Raw genomic sequence first — 15,370 nt, forward strand, 5'->3', positions numbered from 1 at the left:
TAAAGTAAAACATTTTTCTTATTGCAGTTAATTCTGTGTGTTGAGTAATCCAAAGAATAAAAACAAACAACTTTCTGTGGTCATAGTGCTGCCTCCTAAGGTTTCTCTTGATTTACAGTTTACCTTGAGAAATACTGAGGTTTTAGAGGCTGCCTTGTTTTTTCTTTTCCTTCAATGACTAGTTCTCGTTTTTTCTTTTCATGTCACTCTTTTGACTGTGTCTCTCCACATCCTCCATCTCTTGAAAGAAAAACAAGAGAGGAAGGCTGGAAGGGTGGATAAGCAGCAAAAGAAAGGAAACTGACATTTTTTTGTGTGTCTCTGCTTTGTGCTAGGTGTTATTCTTCACGCTTTATACAGTATTGTTTTATTTAATCCACATTTTTATCCTGTGAAGTAAGTGCTGATTTTACAGAAGAGATAATTAAGTTTTAGAGATGTTACCCTGTGGGTAACTGGTGGAATTAGATTTAAACTCAGATTTCCCTAATTCCAAATAATGCTCACAAAGTGCTGAGCTACCTGGGAGAGACCTTGGAGATCAACCAGTCCAACATCCTCATTTAATATCTAAATGAATACATTAAGCATATGTTACTACTTATCAAAATGTATTATGTATCAGAAAGTATGCTAAGCATATTCCACATGTTATCCGATCTTGTGTGCATACTAACCATATATGGGTTTGATGGGGAAACTGAAGTATAGAGAGGTTAAGTAATTTGCTTAATGTTATACATTGAATAAACGGTACAGTATAGATGTCAACTCTGAACTGTCTGACTCCAGCATCCGTTGATACTCTATATCATCTCATTTATTTCTCCTACATGAAGAAACTATAATTCGGAGAGGTCAAGTGATATTCCCAAGAGCATCCACCCACTGTCTGGTGGCAGAATAGAGTTTAGACTACAGATTTCCTGACTGCCAACTCTTTGCTCTTCGTATTATGCCACAGTGGATGTCCTCTGATCAGAGTGGAAAAAATGAAAGTACAGCCTAAATAGAGCCAGACCAGTTTTTTGCACCTGATTCTGCCACACCTCCGAGCACAACCATCCACATTCTCATGACTTGCTAGGGAATTTGTTCCCCTAAGAAATGTGTTATGGCTACTAAAAATGCACACATCCACAAACTATTTTTTCCTTCCTGTGTCAGTGAACACTGATTAAAATTAATCAGAAAAGGAGTTTCTGCTATTTCACCTTATAAATTGCTTTAAACTGTAGTTACAGTTAAACTAAAATTATTCATTACATAAGAATATTTAAAAATTTTTCTGTATTGTGGCTTGATATGTTACATGTCAAAATGTGGTGAAAATAGTTCTTTTCTCAGAAACGCTGGAAGCATCTCTAAGTTTAAGGAAGTTTCCAGTTTAGTGTGTATAATAAATCACCTGTGTCTATTTCAAGATTGTCAACAACAGAATGGAAACTGTAGCACTTACCAAAGCATCAAATACTGAAATAAAAACAATCTGCCTTGTAACAGTCAACATGGCTTCCATAAATCAGTGTCGTTTGCTGGAAGAAATTAGTTGTTTTCTTTGCTGAATGAATGACTTTGATAAGTGGAAGCTAGTGTGTGATTTGGACATTTTCTGTTTGGTTCCTTTATCAGTTCTGAGTATTTGCAAGGCACATGGAGGAATGGTGTATTGCATGATGGAGAGAAAGAGCAACATGGCATCACTGAAAAATCTTGTTCTTGTCCTCAAACATATCAATAGCTATGTCAATTAGAGAATTCTTAATCACATTATTCCTCCTTTGTTCTTTCATATTCTCCCTTAACCCAGGCTGTACTATATTTTGATCTTGTACTAGTGATGAGAAATAGGCACTTCTGGTGCTTGATAAAAAATGTTGCAGTAAAACTTTCCCTATCACATGTACACAGAGGGTGGCTTGACCTATCACACAGAGCTTTCAAATCCCTAAAAGTGCTCTAAAGTACGATGTAAAGAAAGAAAGATATATTACCTTTTTAAAAAGCCAAATGTCAGTTCACAGTTTATGAAAGAAAGCATGTCCAAGAAAATCCCAGGTGAATTCACACCTTTTTTTTTTTAATGCAGTTTTATTGAGGTGTATTCACACACCATATAATCCACCCAAAATATACAATCAGTGGCTCACAGTGTCATCATATAGTTGTGCATTCATCACCACAATCAAATTTAGAACATTTTCATTACTCCCCCCCAAAATAAAAAAAATGTAAAAAAATAAATAAGTAGACCCAAAACATCCCATTCCCCCATACTCCCTATTACTTATATATTTTTTGTGGTTATTTTATTAGTCATCTACCCATACACTGAATAAAGGGGATGTCAGTCACAGATTTTCACAGTCACATGATAAAAGCTATATAGTTATATGATCATTATCAAGAACCAAGGCTACTGCATTACTGTTCAACAATTTCAGGTATTTCCTTCTAGTTATTCGAATACACTAGAAAATTAAAGGATTATCTATATAATGTGTAAGAATAACCTCCAGAATGAGGTCGTGAAACATATGACAACATGGATGAACCTTGAGGGCTTAGTGCTGAGTGGAGTAGGCCAGACACAGAGAGATGTTGTATGTTACCACTAATGTGAACTCTGTGAAAAATGCAAAATAAATATTTTATATTGTACAATGTAGGGGACATAAAGATAGCAACTAGTGAAGGGTAGACAATAATCTAATAACAGATAAGCTGTTGAGGGTAATCTCAATGTTATGGGAATGCTCAGGAATGATTATAGTTTGTAAACGTTCTTGGGTATGGTAGGATCATGTTGGAAGCAATGTAGTTATTTTAGGTTGTTTACCTTATTTGTTTTGTTAGGGTTTGTTAATTAGGTTATTTGTTTTTCTTAATCCTTTATTTGTTTGCAATGTTGTGGTATTTTTTGTTTGTTTGATTGTTTTTTGTTTGGTTTAATTTTTTGATGAATAAAGTTAAAAAAAATTAAAAAAAAAAATAACCTCCAGAATGACTTCTCGACTATTTGGAATCTCTTAGCTGCTGAAACTTTATTTTGTTTCATTTCTCAATCCCACGATGCCAGATCCAGGCTCATCCATGGGACATGGGAGTCATGTCCCACATTGCCAGGGAGATTTACACCCCTGCAAGTCATGTCCTACATAGGGGAGAGGATAATGAGTTAATTTGCAGAGTTGGCTTAGAGATACAGAGAAGGAACACCTTTTATCCTTGCCAAGGATGAGGCAGTGGGATGGGTGGGTACATTCTGCAGACTTATGGAAGGTTGAGTGTGAATTTGTCTATGTCATTCCACCTTCCTGAATCCCAAATCAACATGTGTTAGAAATCAAGACAACTACTATTTGTTGGGCATAGGAGAATCCTTTTCTCTGCATAAGTGTGTCCTGGTTCTGCCAGCCTTGTTTATTATAATAATTTCTGTCCCTGTGAGAAAGAATGAGCTGTATACTCTGATTGTGTATGGAATGGCTATAAAGTAAAGGGTTAACGCTCTTTGACCACTCCTTGGAACTGAAATCTGCATAAGTGGGAGACCCTTGTAAGACCCTCCTGCCACATTTGAAATCTGGACTCTCCTGGGACAGAAAGAGTAGTTCTGAATTGTTTCAGATTTGTTTACTCACTATGTAAGAAGCCAGTCTCATTATCTGATTGTGAACCCTTGTTTTTTAGTTTTTACATATATAATTTTGGCCCATCCTCACTCCACTGCTGTTATTATATAGTGTTGCTCTAAAGAACTTTTGTCTGTTTTCTGAATTGAAATGTACCCTTGAAGAGGAGGGCCGCCTGTTGCAAATGCCATTCTAAGTTGAATGTTGTAGGCTCTGAAGTGGTGTAAAAAATATTGTGAATAGTCATTGCAACAAGAGTCTCCTAAGATGGATTTTGAGTGGAGATGGAATTTAGTGTGTTTAGGTTTTGTAAATGATTTTAAAAAATCAATTTTTTTTTCATAATCATTTCAGGTATATTTTATTTTTTGTAAAAATTTTACAGAATTCTGGAGGATTAGGGCAGTGGAAAGAGGTGGCTTAGTGAGGCTGACAGGTGGATAGATCAATGGTGGGGGGTGGAGGCAGGAAATAACTGAGGAGCACCTCAGCTTCCCCAGAAATCCACCCTACTTCAGTCAGGGTGGCCTAGATTATAAGGCTGCTTGTTTTATGTAAATATAAATCATACTTCTATGAACACGCAATTTCTAGTTTAATAGAAAAGGAAAATCTTCATAGCAGCATTTTGTTTTAGTATACAGATAAAGTTACAGAGACCAAATGCTTTATCTCTGCTGTGTAAGTTAACTTACCATTAAAAATATATTACTGTGTCTTTTAAAACTGTAGCATATCTGTATTCATTTGAAACTTGTTTTATTTTGTAAGTTTTATTTAAATTAATAATCCTATATGAATAAAAGATCTGTGCTTTTATATTTGAAAATCATTCCTTGATAAAATGCTATTTTAAGTTTACAAAAAGAACATCCTACAAATAAATTTATGCTGTACCTGAAGACAGAAATAATAAATAACATAGGAAACAGGCTAGTTTGCTGTTACTTGAGTCATTGGTCCTGAATGAAGTGATTAAGAGAGGAAAGTTAGAGATAATTTTATAAGTCAGTGATGTTTGAAGACCCATGTTTCTTTGTTTCTGTTATACTAAAGAAAACTAATGGTAGGTTGATTTCCAGAGATATAACTACAAGAAGATGTGGCCACAAAAGGTTTAGCTATTCACGTCCCTGCATATTTGCTCCCTCTAGAGATAAAGTTAATCAAGGCTTTTATATACATTTACATTGGACAGTGAATATGTAATGAGAATGGTTTTTAGATTGGTGTCTTAGAAATTGCATATGGAAGCCTCAATATTTTTAGTATGGGTCAGAGACACCTTTTGCCTCTTATAGTGACTCCCCAGTCATTGTACTCATTACAGTTTTTGGAGCAATTCAGCCCTTGGAGTAGGAAGGAATGACTCAATTGTATGTTGGGTGAATTAAAAGGTGGTGATATTCACATTGGTTAGAATTTTTGTTCTTCATATTTGTTTCATATGTATACTAAGGCCCTCTTAAATAGCATATTCACGTGGCTTCACTTCCCTCATAACCTCTTAAATGGGAAGGAAATAGACGTGTTTCATTTAACACCTACGTTTTCTTTCTATTAGGGCGTGTTGGAGAGTTTCCTGGGTACCGCTGTCTCTGGAGCCGTCTTTTGCCTTTTTGCCGGTCAACCACTCACTATTTTGAGCAGCACAGGACCTGTTCTAGTTTTCGAGAGGCTTCTATTTAATTTCAGCAAGTATGTATATACATATGTAATTATAAGTTAGAACTGTTTATTGGTAGAACGCTCATAGTCTAGATAGAGCACAGAATAGTAATAAGGTAGATCCAAGGATTTTTCAAAATATTGGAATTTTAAGATTTGGAAGTTGAAAGGGCCTTCAAGTTGAACAGGCCAGTAATTTTACATTTGAATCAACTGAGGCTGAATATGCTGTATTATCTCCTTGTCCCCTTCCCAGTCAGTCTCTGTCCTTGTGCTGCACTGTGCCACAGGGGGCTGACCCATAGGTACTGCAGTGCCCAGGCTACCTTGCTCTCTCGTTCACTGTTGGGTTTGGCTAATGGGAATCCCTAACAGGGAAATAACCACCTTTCCCATCTCACTGTCTCTGCTTTGGCACCACAGTCTGGCAGTAGCTCTTCCCCTAGGACTGTAGCCTTTGCCAGGTCACCCCTCTACCATAGCTCCAATCCTCACCAGGCTCTGGTAAACTGTCCAACTTGGCCCTTTCAGGCTAGTAATGGTTTTCTGCTGTTGGTAGTCCCTGGCTGTGTTGCCATTCGTTGTTCCCCACATCTCTGCAAATAGCCGTTCATTAAGTTCTGACAGAATCCCATTTGAGTATGCTCCTGTTTCCTGCTGTGATTATGACTGATACACTAGAGAGACTAAATGACTCTTTTAAGATCACATGGCTTATTAATGAAAGAGACCTTACTGATCCACTGCTCCTAACCTCAACTCCCTTGTTCTTATCTAAAGATACCTTTCAAGGTTCAGTTGAAAGAATGAGAACTAACGTGTATTGAGTGCTGACCTGTGCCAAGTACTGTTCCTAAGGACTTACCGTGTATTGACTCATTTAATTCTCATAGCTGTTCTATGAAGTAGGGACCATATCCTGTTTCACAGATAAGAAAGCAGGCATGGAATGAATTAAGTAATTGTCAGCAGTTACCATACCAGTCAGTGGCAGGGCTGGGATTTGAATCCCCGCTTTCTGACTCCAAAGCTCATGCTTCTTACGGGATCACCAGACATTACTAATGGACATGGCAACTGTGATATCAATATTTTCATTTAGAAATTGATGGACCATTTTTGGAAGGAGAGAAATGAGTTAAGTGAATTATCCAAGTGGCCACATCAGCCTACAAATGGATTCAGATTCAGATTGGGTTTCTATACTCTTTCTAACATACATGATACTTTGAAGAGAACATTGCCTTTACAGGTAGATCTCATTCTTTAGATAGATTGAAAAACTTCATATGGCTTGCTAGAACTTTTTGGGATTTCCATATTCTTACATTGTTATGCATTTTTAGAATTTTAATTTTAGAAATGTTATTACCTACATAGTACCTCGTGGAGTTAAAGACTCATATATAACTTTTGAAACTGTGTGCATCATCAAAAATGAACAGAAGGTACTGGAGAGAATGAGGATTTAAAACCAGGTTTTTAAAAATTGGATTGAGAACATTAGCAAGATTCCTCAGAGAATTTAAAATTCCAAATTTTATATAATGTGAGTTTTCTGTAGGTCATTACACCAATCCCTCCTCCATCATAATTCTCAGAAGAACATTGGAAAGGATTCTATTCATGTTAGTTTATAAAAAGAGTCAAACAGTTTTTATATGTTTAAGAAAACTCTGTGTGAGAGAAGAAAGCCTTTGTGGAAAAATTAAACAAGTATGTACTATAAACAGGAACAAACATGCACAACCTTTGGAGAAAGATTTATTGGATGCAATGTGATCAGAGCCTTAATCTACAGAAAATGTTTGCCTTCCAGTTTGCTTTAGATAATTGTGAGATAGAGATTATTTCCTTTCACTAAGCAAGCTCCTTTCTCACTTTCCCTTCTGTTTCATCATAGTTGGTAATGTAAACTTAGTTCCCTTTGATTCATTTCAAAGCAGTTGAAAGCAATGAGAAACATTTGAGAAACCATGTTTTAAATCCATTGCTAGTATATGGCAAACCTTACTATTTTATTCACAATGCTGTACAATTTGCTTATGTATTATACCATCAATGCAAACATTTTGTCTATATATGGGGCATTTGTATAGATCACTATCCCCCAAAGTGTATTTTATCAATTACTAGTACCGTTAGGTGCTCCATGATCAAAAGGTTCTGTGATCCCAATAAGTCTGGGAAGTGCTGCATATTATATCACCCTCCTGGTGGGGTGCACTATGCATGTTAGCATGCTCAGGGAACTGCATATTATATCACCCTCCTGGTGTGGTGCACTATGCATGTTAGCATGCTCAGGGAACTGCATATTATATCACCCTCCTGGTGTGGTGCACTATGCATGTTAGCATGCTCAGGGAACTGCATATTATATCACCCTCCTGGTGTGGTGCACTATGCATGTTAGCATGCTCAGGGAACTGCATATTATATCACCCTCCTGGTGTGGTGCACTATGCATGTTAGCATGCTCAGGGAACCGAGAGGTCTTTAAGTAAAGAAACTGTTTCACATTGTCTTACCCAGATTTCACTAATTTTGAGAAATGAGTAAATCTTTATTTTGTAGCCTTGGTGGAATCTAACACTAACTACATAATTCTGCACAGATTTCTCTCTTGAGAAAACTGAGTTTAATATTTTCTCTTTAAACTACAGAATCATAAAGGACTATGAATGCTGTATCATTGCCTCTTAAAATTAGTATTGGAATGTAGAAAATAATTCACAACTTTCCAAAACACTTGTAGTTTCATTTCCCAGATTCTGAGTCTTTTTCTTTATTTGCACACATTGTATCCCAGTAATAGAGAATTAGACTCTTTTTTTTTCCTTAAGTGAGGATTCTGAGAACAATTTTAACAATGTGTTTTAAGCTGCATAAAAACTTCACAATTAGAAAAGGATTTTTAACCTGTATTATTGTCATTTGGTCATTTAATAATTTCTTTTCTATATTCTATAAACAATGTACTTTAATGCCTTGTAGTCATTATTTTCCTCTATTATATTACCTGGTTATTCCTTTAGGGAGTTTATATTTATGGGGTTGAACATTAATTTCTGAAGGATGTCTCACATATGAGTTTTTCAGTTTGTCTGTAAGCTTGGTTTAATGCTACTCAGAAACCATAACTCAAACTATCTGGGAACACTGAATGGCTCCGTCAGGACATATAGTATTTTCTCCTTCCACTATTTCAATTAACTGTAATTTCTTCATTTGGTCTTTATTATCATTGCCTGTTACTTTTAATAACTTAGTTGCTACTTAAACTTGGCACCAAGGAGACTGATAGTCTTACTGGACATAGTAATACCATTTTGTTTTAGTCATTACTGATGATCAACTTGTTTTAAGAAAGTTTCTCTTCTCTTATTCCTCTGTCTTGCTGCTCTAAACATATCACTTTAATAAGAAAGTGCTGATGGTTTTAGGATTTTGAGTCGTTATTGAGCTGCCCTAGGAGTATTTGAGTCGAGTGGCCAGTTGGGTAGTATTTTTTATTTTCTAAGAATTAAGTTTACACATGCATGTTTTCCCTTTGCACCCAAACTGATAGTATTCCTAACCATTAGCAAGTTATGCATTTGTTTCTCATCCTGTTCCGTAAACCTCAATTCTGTAAACAACCAGTACTATTCTTATCCAGATTGCTCTAACTCTCACATTGTTAGGGAAGCAAAGCTAGGTAGTTGTTTAAACTTGTATTTTAAGAAAAAAGCCTGTAGACAGAACTAATGAAACATTTCTCAGCCCTGACTCTGACACTGACTCGTATGACAATGTAAGTCATCTCGAATTCCTAGAACTCAACTTTTTTGTAGTCTGTTTATCTCACAAAGACATGAATAGGATTAAACTTTGGAGTCCCAGATATATGTGGAACTGGAAGGGAGTACAAAATCTGTCTTTAGAAAGATTCCAGGAAATCCATAGAAGATAATTTTCTACACCAGTGTTAATAATCTCCTGTTTTGATGACATATTCTAGTTTGTGTGATTGGTTGAAAGAGGGAAACAAATGACAATGATTTTCATGCCCACCCTCTCATGAGCTAGGTATAGATTGGACAGAGGAACTATCGTGTAAATTTTAAAAAACAAGTCCAGAGACTTGATGTCTGGTCTAAGTCTGCCATTTAAACCTTGATATTGGGAAAAATTATTTAACTTCCCTTGGTCTTGGTGTCCTCATCTTTAAAATGAGGCGTATTAGACCAATTCATATCTAAGGAAATTTTAATCCTATCATTCTATAATTTTTAGCAATTATAGGATGGATCTCTCCTGGTTCCATCTGACAACTCAGAGGCTGAGTGTTGGTAACGGTTTCAGTCAAATCCTAAGCTACAGGCATGCATCCATTCATCCAGCAAGTCCTTATTGGACACCTTCTATGTGCCAGGCACTATGTTAGGTAAAGAATTTGAATTTTATTCTAAGATCAGTGGGAAGCTATTGAAAGGTTTTAACAGGGGTATCTGATTTACATTTAAAATATCATGTTTTTGTGGTGTGGAAAATGGCTTTGAGCAGGGCAAGCATGGAAGTGAGAATATCAGTTAGGCAGTTCTTATAACAATAAAGCGAAGACTTACTGGTGACCTGGACTGGGTTGCTGATGATGAACGTGGAGACATGATGTCTTTTAGGAAAGTGTTAAAAATACTTAGCTAGCAGTTATAAGAAAGCCATTATCTGAAAGCAAGGCTGTAGAACTTCAAGCACATGTGATCCTTGATTTAAAAAATGTGAACACTATTCTCTGCTTTTCATCACAAATAAATTATGAGTCATAAAACAAAACAAACAAACAAAAAAACAGAAACATACCCAATATGGTAAAGCATTCTCCACATAATTTTACAAGAATCAGTGTTGTCTTAGTTTGTCAGAGCTGCTATGACAAATACCACACAATGGATTGGCTTAGCAGGAATTTGTTGTCTCCTTGTGTTGGAGTCTAGGTTCTGGCGGGGTTTGCTTTCTCCTGGAGCCTGTAGCATTCCAGCAGTCCTTCACCACATAGCCTGCTTTCTCTCTCCTTTCTGCTCCTCTGATTTCTGCTGACTTCTGACTTTTGTTGGCTGGTTGCATTCGAATTTCTTCTGCCTTGTAAGGACTCAGTCATGTGGATTAAGACCTACCCTGATTCCATTTGGCCTCATCTAAATAGAATCTTCACAAATCCCATTCACAGATGAGTCTACACCTTAACTAATAATAACATTTTCGAAGGTTCAGACCCACAGGAACACTGATTAAAACTTGAACATATCTTTTGTGGGGGACATGATTCAATCCTTCAGAAGTATGAAATGTTAAAATGTCATCATCTCTTTTGTGAGTCTTGAGCTAATTTCACTTGTTAGAAATGGAAAGGGAAATGAAAGACAATGGCCTTGTTAGATGAAGGGGGTAGATTTTAAGTCTGCTGTCTGACACAGAAAGACAGAAAAATAGTTGTTCCTAGATACTTCACGCATAAATTCAGCAGAAGATTTTATCAGTGGGCAAGCTTCATGAAAAGTGGTAATGTCTGGCTGAAGCATGGCAAGCACAGACTTTCTTGATCCGACTACAGCCTACAATTGTAATTTCACCTCCTCAGGATGATGGCACTGTGTCCACTGTGAGCATTCTAGGCGTTTTTATGTACTCTCTCCTCTTCCTGGTCTGACCTTCCTGGTCTTTCTGGAAGCCTCCTACTTATTCTTGAATGCCTCGAGTTCTTTTTTCTGCAAACTTCATTTATCCCCCCAGCTAGAATTCGTTACTCCCTCCTCCATGACACTTTGTGTGAACCTTTAGATACTGTATAGTGAGTCAGGGTTCTCCAGAGAGATAGAACTAACAGGAGATAGATAGATAGATAGATAGATAGATAGATAGATAGATAGATAGATAGATAATGAGGAATTGGCGCACACAAAACTATGGGGGCTGGCAAGTTGGAACTCCTTGGGAGAGGCTGTAGGCTAGAAACTCCAGTAAAGGAGCCCTGAGTCTGAATTCCCTAGGGGAAGCTGGAAGACTGGAAGTTCTGGCAAGAGTTGATGTTGAAGTCTTGAAGCAGAATTTCTTCTGACCTCTGGAACCCTCAGTTCCTGCGTTTAAGACCTCCAACTAATTAGCCATGTTATGGAGGGTTATCTCCTTTACTTAGGTCAACCAATTGTAGATGCTAATCCATTTATGAAAATGCCACTACAGTAACAACTAGGCCAGTATTTGAACCAACAGTGACACACTATAATGGAGGCAAGTTGACACATAAAATTAAGTATCACAGATATCACTTAGTTATGTATAGTGTTATTATTTGTTTATCAATTTGTCTTCTTCAGAAGAGTGTGATGACTTGGGGGCAGAGAAACACATTTATCTTAGTGTCTTCAGTAACCAGAAAGACTTATAGACATTTATTGATTACATATTGGGTGTCAATGTTATGCTTTCAAATTGCTTCCTCTGTAAAGTACATGAAGGCAGGGACCATATTTTTTTAATGAGCAGAGTAATGAATTATTCACATAGAAATTCTGTGTCTGCTTTTCTCAAACTTCTGGAATTATTTCTTTATAGTGACATAATGCCATCACTAGGCCAATCCTTAAAATTAATTCTTTCTGGGTAAATTCTAGAATGAACTTCATATCTAGTGGCAAAAAGTGATCTTGTATTTTTAGTAATCATTCCACAGGTACTTGGTAGTTTCATATTGTCCTTTTTGATCCATGAGGGAGGAAACTAAATACTCTCTTTCTTCTTTCCAGGGACCATAATTTTGACTATTTAGAGTTTCGCCTTTGGATTGGCCTGTGGTCAGCCTTCCTGTGTCTCATTTTGGTGGCCACTGATGCCAGTTTCTTGGTTCAGTACTTTACTCGCTTCACGGAAGAGGGCTTCTCTTCTCTGATAAGCTTCATCTTTATCTACGATGCTTTCAAGAAAATGATTCATCTAGCAGATCACTACCCCATCAACTCCAACTTCAAAGTGGGCTACAACACTCACTTTTCCTGTGCCTGTGTGGCACCCAACCCAGGTGAGGACATCCGCTTAATGTTTATGTTTGCCTGTTTGGAGGAAGGTATAGGCTCCATGCTTACAAAGAATCAACATGGTGTCATGAGTCTCAGGAAAGTGTTTTATTTTATTTTTCTCTGAGAAATCATACTAGATTTGAAGTCTCACTGCCTGAAGCATCTTAGCCATGTGATTCAATCAGCAAGTGGAACCAGGAGCTCTGGAATGTGAACAGTACCAGCTCAAAACTTTGAAATGAACTCAAACTGCAACATTTGCTGTAACTGTATGTTATTCTTGATTTTATGTTATAGGTGAAGAAACCCAAGCACAAACATTAACAGTTGTAAAAACCAGAAGAACCTAGTTCTCTGAACTTCTGCACCATATTTTGCTGCTTTCTTACGGCTATAGGAATCTCTACCTTTAAGTAAACTCTAAATAGATCATTTTAAGCTTATAGAAGAAATAAAGAAAGTACTCACTTTATCATAATTTGAAGCATGAAATTAAAAAAGAACTTTAAAAGGTCACCCTAGAGGTAAAGTATAGCCTTATGGTTGCTCACTACTAGACAATGTAAATAAGAAAGGAAAGGAAAAGAAGTAATAAAAGAACTTTTAAAAGATACATTGTATTCTAGGAGCAGATTTATATTCTAGAGTACAGAAAGACATAAGAGTAAGAGTAACCTCTGGGTAAAGAACATGATTCTAAGCATCTTAGCACTTTAGTATCCTTCTTGCCAAATGTGAGTCAACAGCACAACTTTTTCACAAAAAATTGTTCATCTTAGTCTTTGGAATTTTTTCTTGGAGTAATTCATCATCATTTTACAATATGGAAGGCATTTAACACTTTTGATAAAGTTGCTTTCTATTGGCTCTGCAAGAATAAGGGGTAGACATTTGTGTCAGACAATTAAATGGCGACAGTACTAGTGATCCCAGGTTATGTGATTAGCTAACAAGGTCAATGTCTCTTGAAATATAAATTGATACACAAAATACATACTTTTTCACTAAGAGCTCGTATTGCTAGAATTTCTGTATTGCAGTTTTCTGAGACTCTAAATCTGGGGCATAAATTTGGGACACATTCTTGTAATATCCACTTGTACTTATAGAATGAGGAAAAATTCCTTAATGTGTGCAGTAAAACAAACATGATTATATCATAGACTGGAATGCAAAATTCTTATGAATTTAACAAATAAACAAGATATATGAAGAAATTTTATGCTGGTGGCAGGCTTTTTCAGATTACTCCTAAATATGTTAGAAGTGCATCTTCGTTCTTCCCTGCCATTTTGGTGAAGTCTTGAAAGAGCGATACACACCTTGAGTGGTGAGAGAAGGGCACACCACCTCCCCCAAAATGTGTCAGCCAGTAACAACGATGAAAAGATAGGACACTGTGGGCTTTGCACTTAATATTCTTTTTGTTTTGCTTAAGGAAAGTCAACCCACACAAAAAGAAAACCCATGCTTGAAGACAAAACTGTGAGGGGTACAAAGTCAAAATTTAAAATTTCAGGTGAACCTGAATGACATGTAGTTATAAAAGCATATTAGTGTTAGGATAGATGCATATTTGAAGTATTTTTAAACTTTTCAAAGTGCTTAGAAGAGAATAGGAACTCAATACATGTAGATATTGTTATTAGAAACAATGATATATGCTCCCCAGAGAAACACAGATGCCACTATTAGAACCGTGTCCAGAATAAAACCCTGAGACTCTACATCCTGGACTCTTGGGGATGGTCTAGATTATAAATGCTAAATATTAGATTAACTGACATATTTAATTGTGGGACTTTTAACTTTCCTTTTCATTTATTTATTTATTTCTGTCAATATATGTGTGTATTTATTTATTTATATTAAAGTCCTTAAGTTCACTTCTTAGGCAAGTCTGAGTAATCATACACCAAGATTTTCTAAAGGAAAAAAAAAAATTGCTACTCAGCTGTTTTGAGATGTTCATAAAGGTGGATGAGGGCTTTGTCAGCACACCTGTCACATGGTAAAAGGATCTACCTGGCCTCAGCACCATACCTATCCGAGGCCAATGGAAACTTGTGTTCATTATTTTATTAATTTAATGCTGACAAAGAAAGTAATATGAAACCAAGGAATACAGATCTGAGTGTGTCGTAATTGTGAAAAAAAAATTCTACATGTAATTTTCCTCCCAAGAAGGATTTCTGATTTCCTAAAAATGTGATTTTTAGGAAATTTTACACGTGCATGGCAAGTGCTGGCTTAAGTAGTAACAGCTTTTCCTATGACCTGTTTCCCCCAGTTTGTGTAAATATGAGCCAGTCCTGAATATCTAAGGAGTTGTCTGCCGAAGACTCTGACAATTCCTACTACCTCTGTATGGTTTCAGTTAAGCAGTGTAGCAGGGCTTTGATGTCAGGAAAACATGCAGTCCCAGCTTGGCTAATACCAAATGTGTGACTTTGAGCAAGTTCCTTTGCCCAAAGTAACAGTCTCAGCTTCCTCATTTGTAAAATGAGATTGCTAATAATATCTGCCTTAGAGTTGTTTTGAAAAAAAGAAAATGATATATAGCAATGTATTTAGTACAGTGTTTCTGATATGTAATATGTAGTTAAATGTTAGCTGTCATTGTTACTCTTGTTATCCATTAAAATTTATGGTTAGTATTTAGCCTTAAAGTGTGAGTGATAGATCAAACAAAAGAACCTTCACCATCCTCCTTTTAAGCATCTGTTAGACCTGTTAGTGGCACCCTGTATTTCTGGAGTTCTCCAGATGAGTGGCACTCATGAAAGATATGTACATGAATGTGAGGCATTATTTAAACATATGAAGACCAATTTCATTTTGTGGTTTGGAAAAAGGGAAATGGATATTTGCAATTTCATACACTCTCACATTTTATTAAAAACCCTTATAAGATTAATGATTGTGTGTTTTCCTGTAACATTAATACTTTTTAATAACCTTAAATCTCCCTAATAACCTTAATACTTTCTGATAGCAAATTGCATTGTT

The 15,370-nt window shown here is 36.3% G+C and overlaps 1 protein-coding gene across 5 annotated transcripts in view; it reads left to right on the forward strand.

The window, feature by feature from the left end:
• SLC4A4 (solute carrier family 4 member 4) overlaps positions 1–15,370 on the forward strand; it is a 442,709-nt gene that overhangs the window by 335,499 nt on the left and 91,840 nt on the right. For all 5 annotated transcript variants that reach the window (XM_037829942.1, XM_037829943.1, XM_037829941.1 and 2 more), the window contains 2 exons: positions 5,200–5,333; positions 12,092–12,363. In XM_037829942.1, coding sequence (XP_037685870.1) covers positions 5,200–5,333; positions 12,092–12,363 — 406 coding nt within the window. The remainder of the gene's footprint in view (positions 1–5,199; positions 5,334–12,091; positions 12,364–15,370) is intronic.

This window comes from Choloepus didactylus, chromosome 3 (assembly GCF_015220235.1).
Source record: "Choloepus didactylus isolate mChoDid1 chromosome 3, mChoDid1.pri, whole genome shotgun sequence".
Lineage (NCBI taxonomy): Eukaryota > Metazoa > Chordata > Mammalia > Pilosa > Megalonychidae > Choloepus > Choloepus didactylus.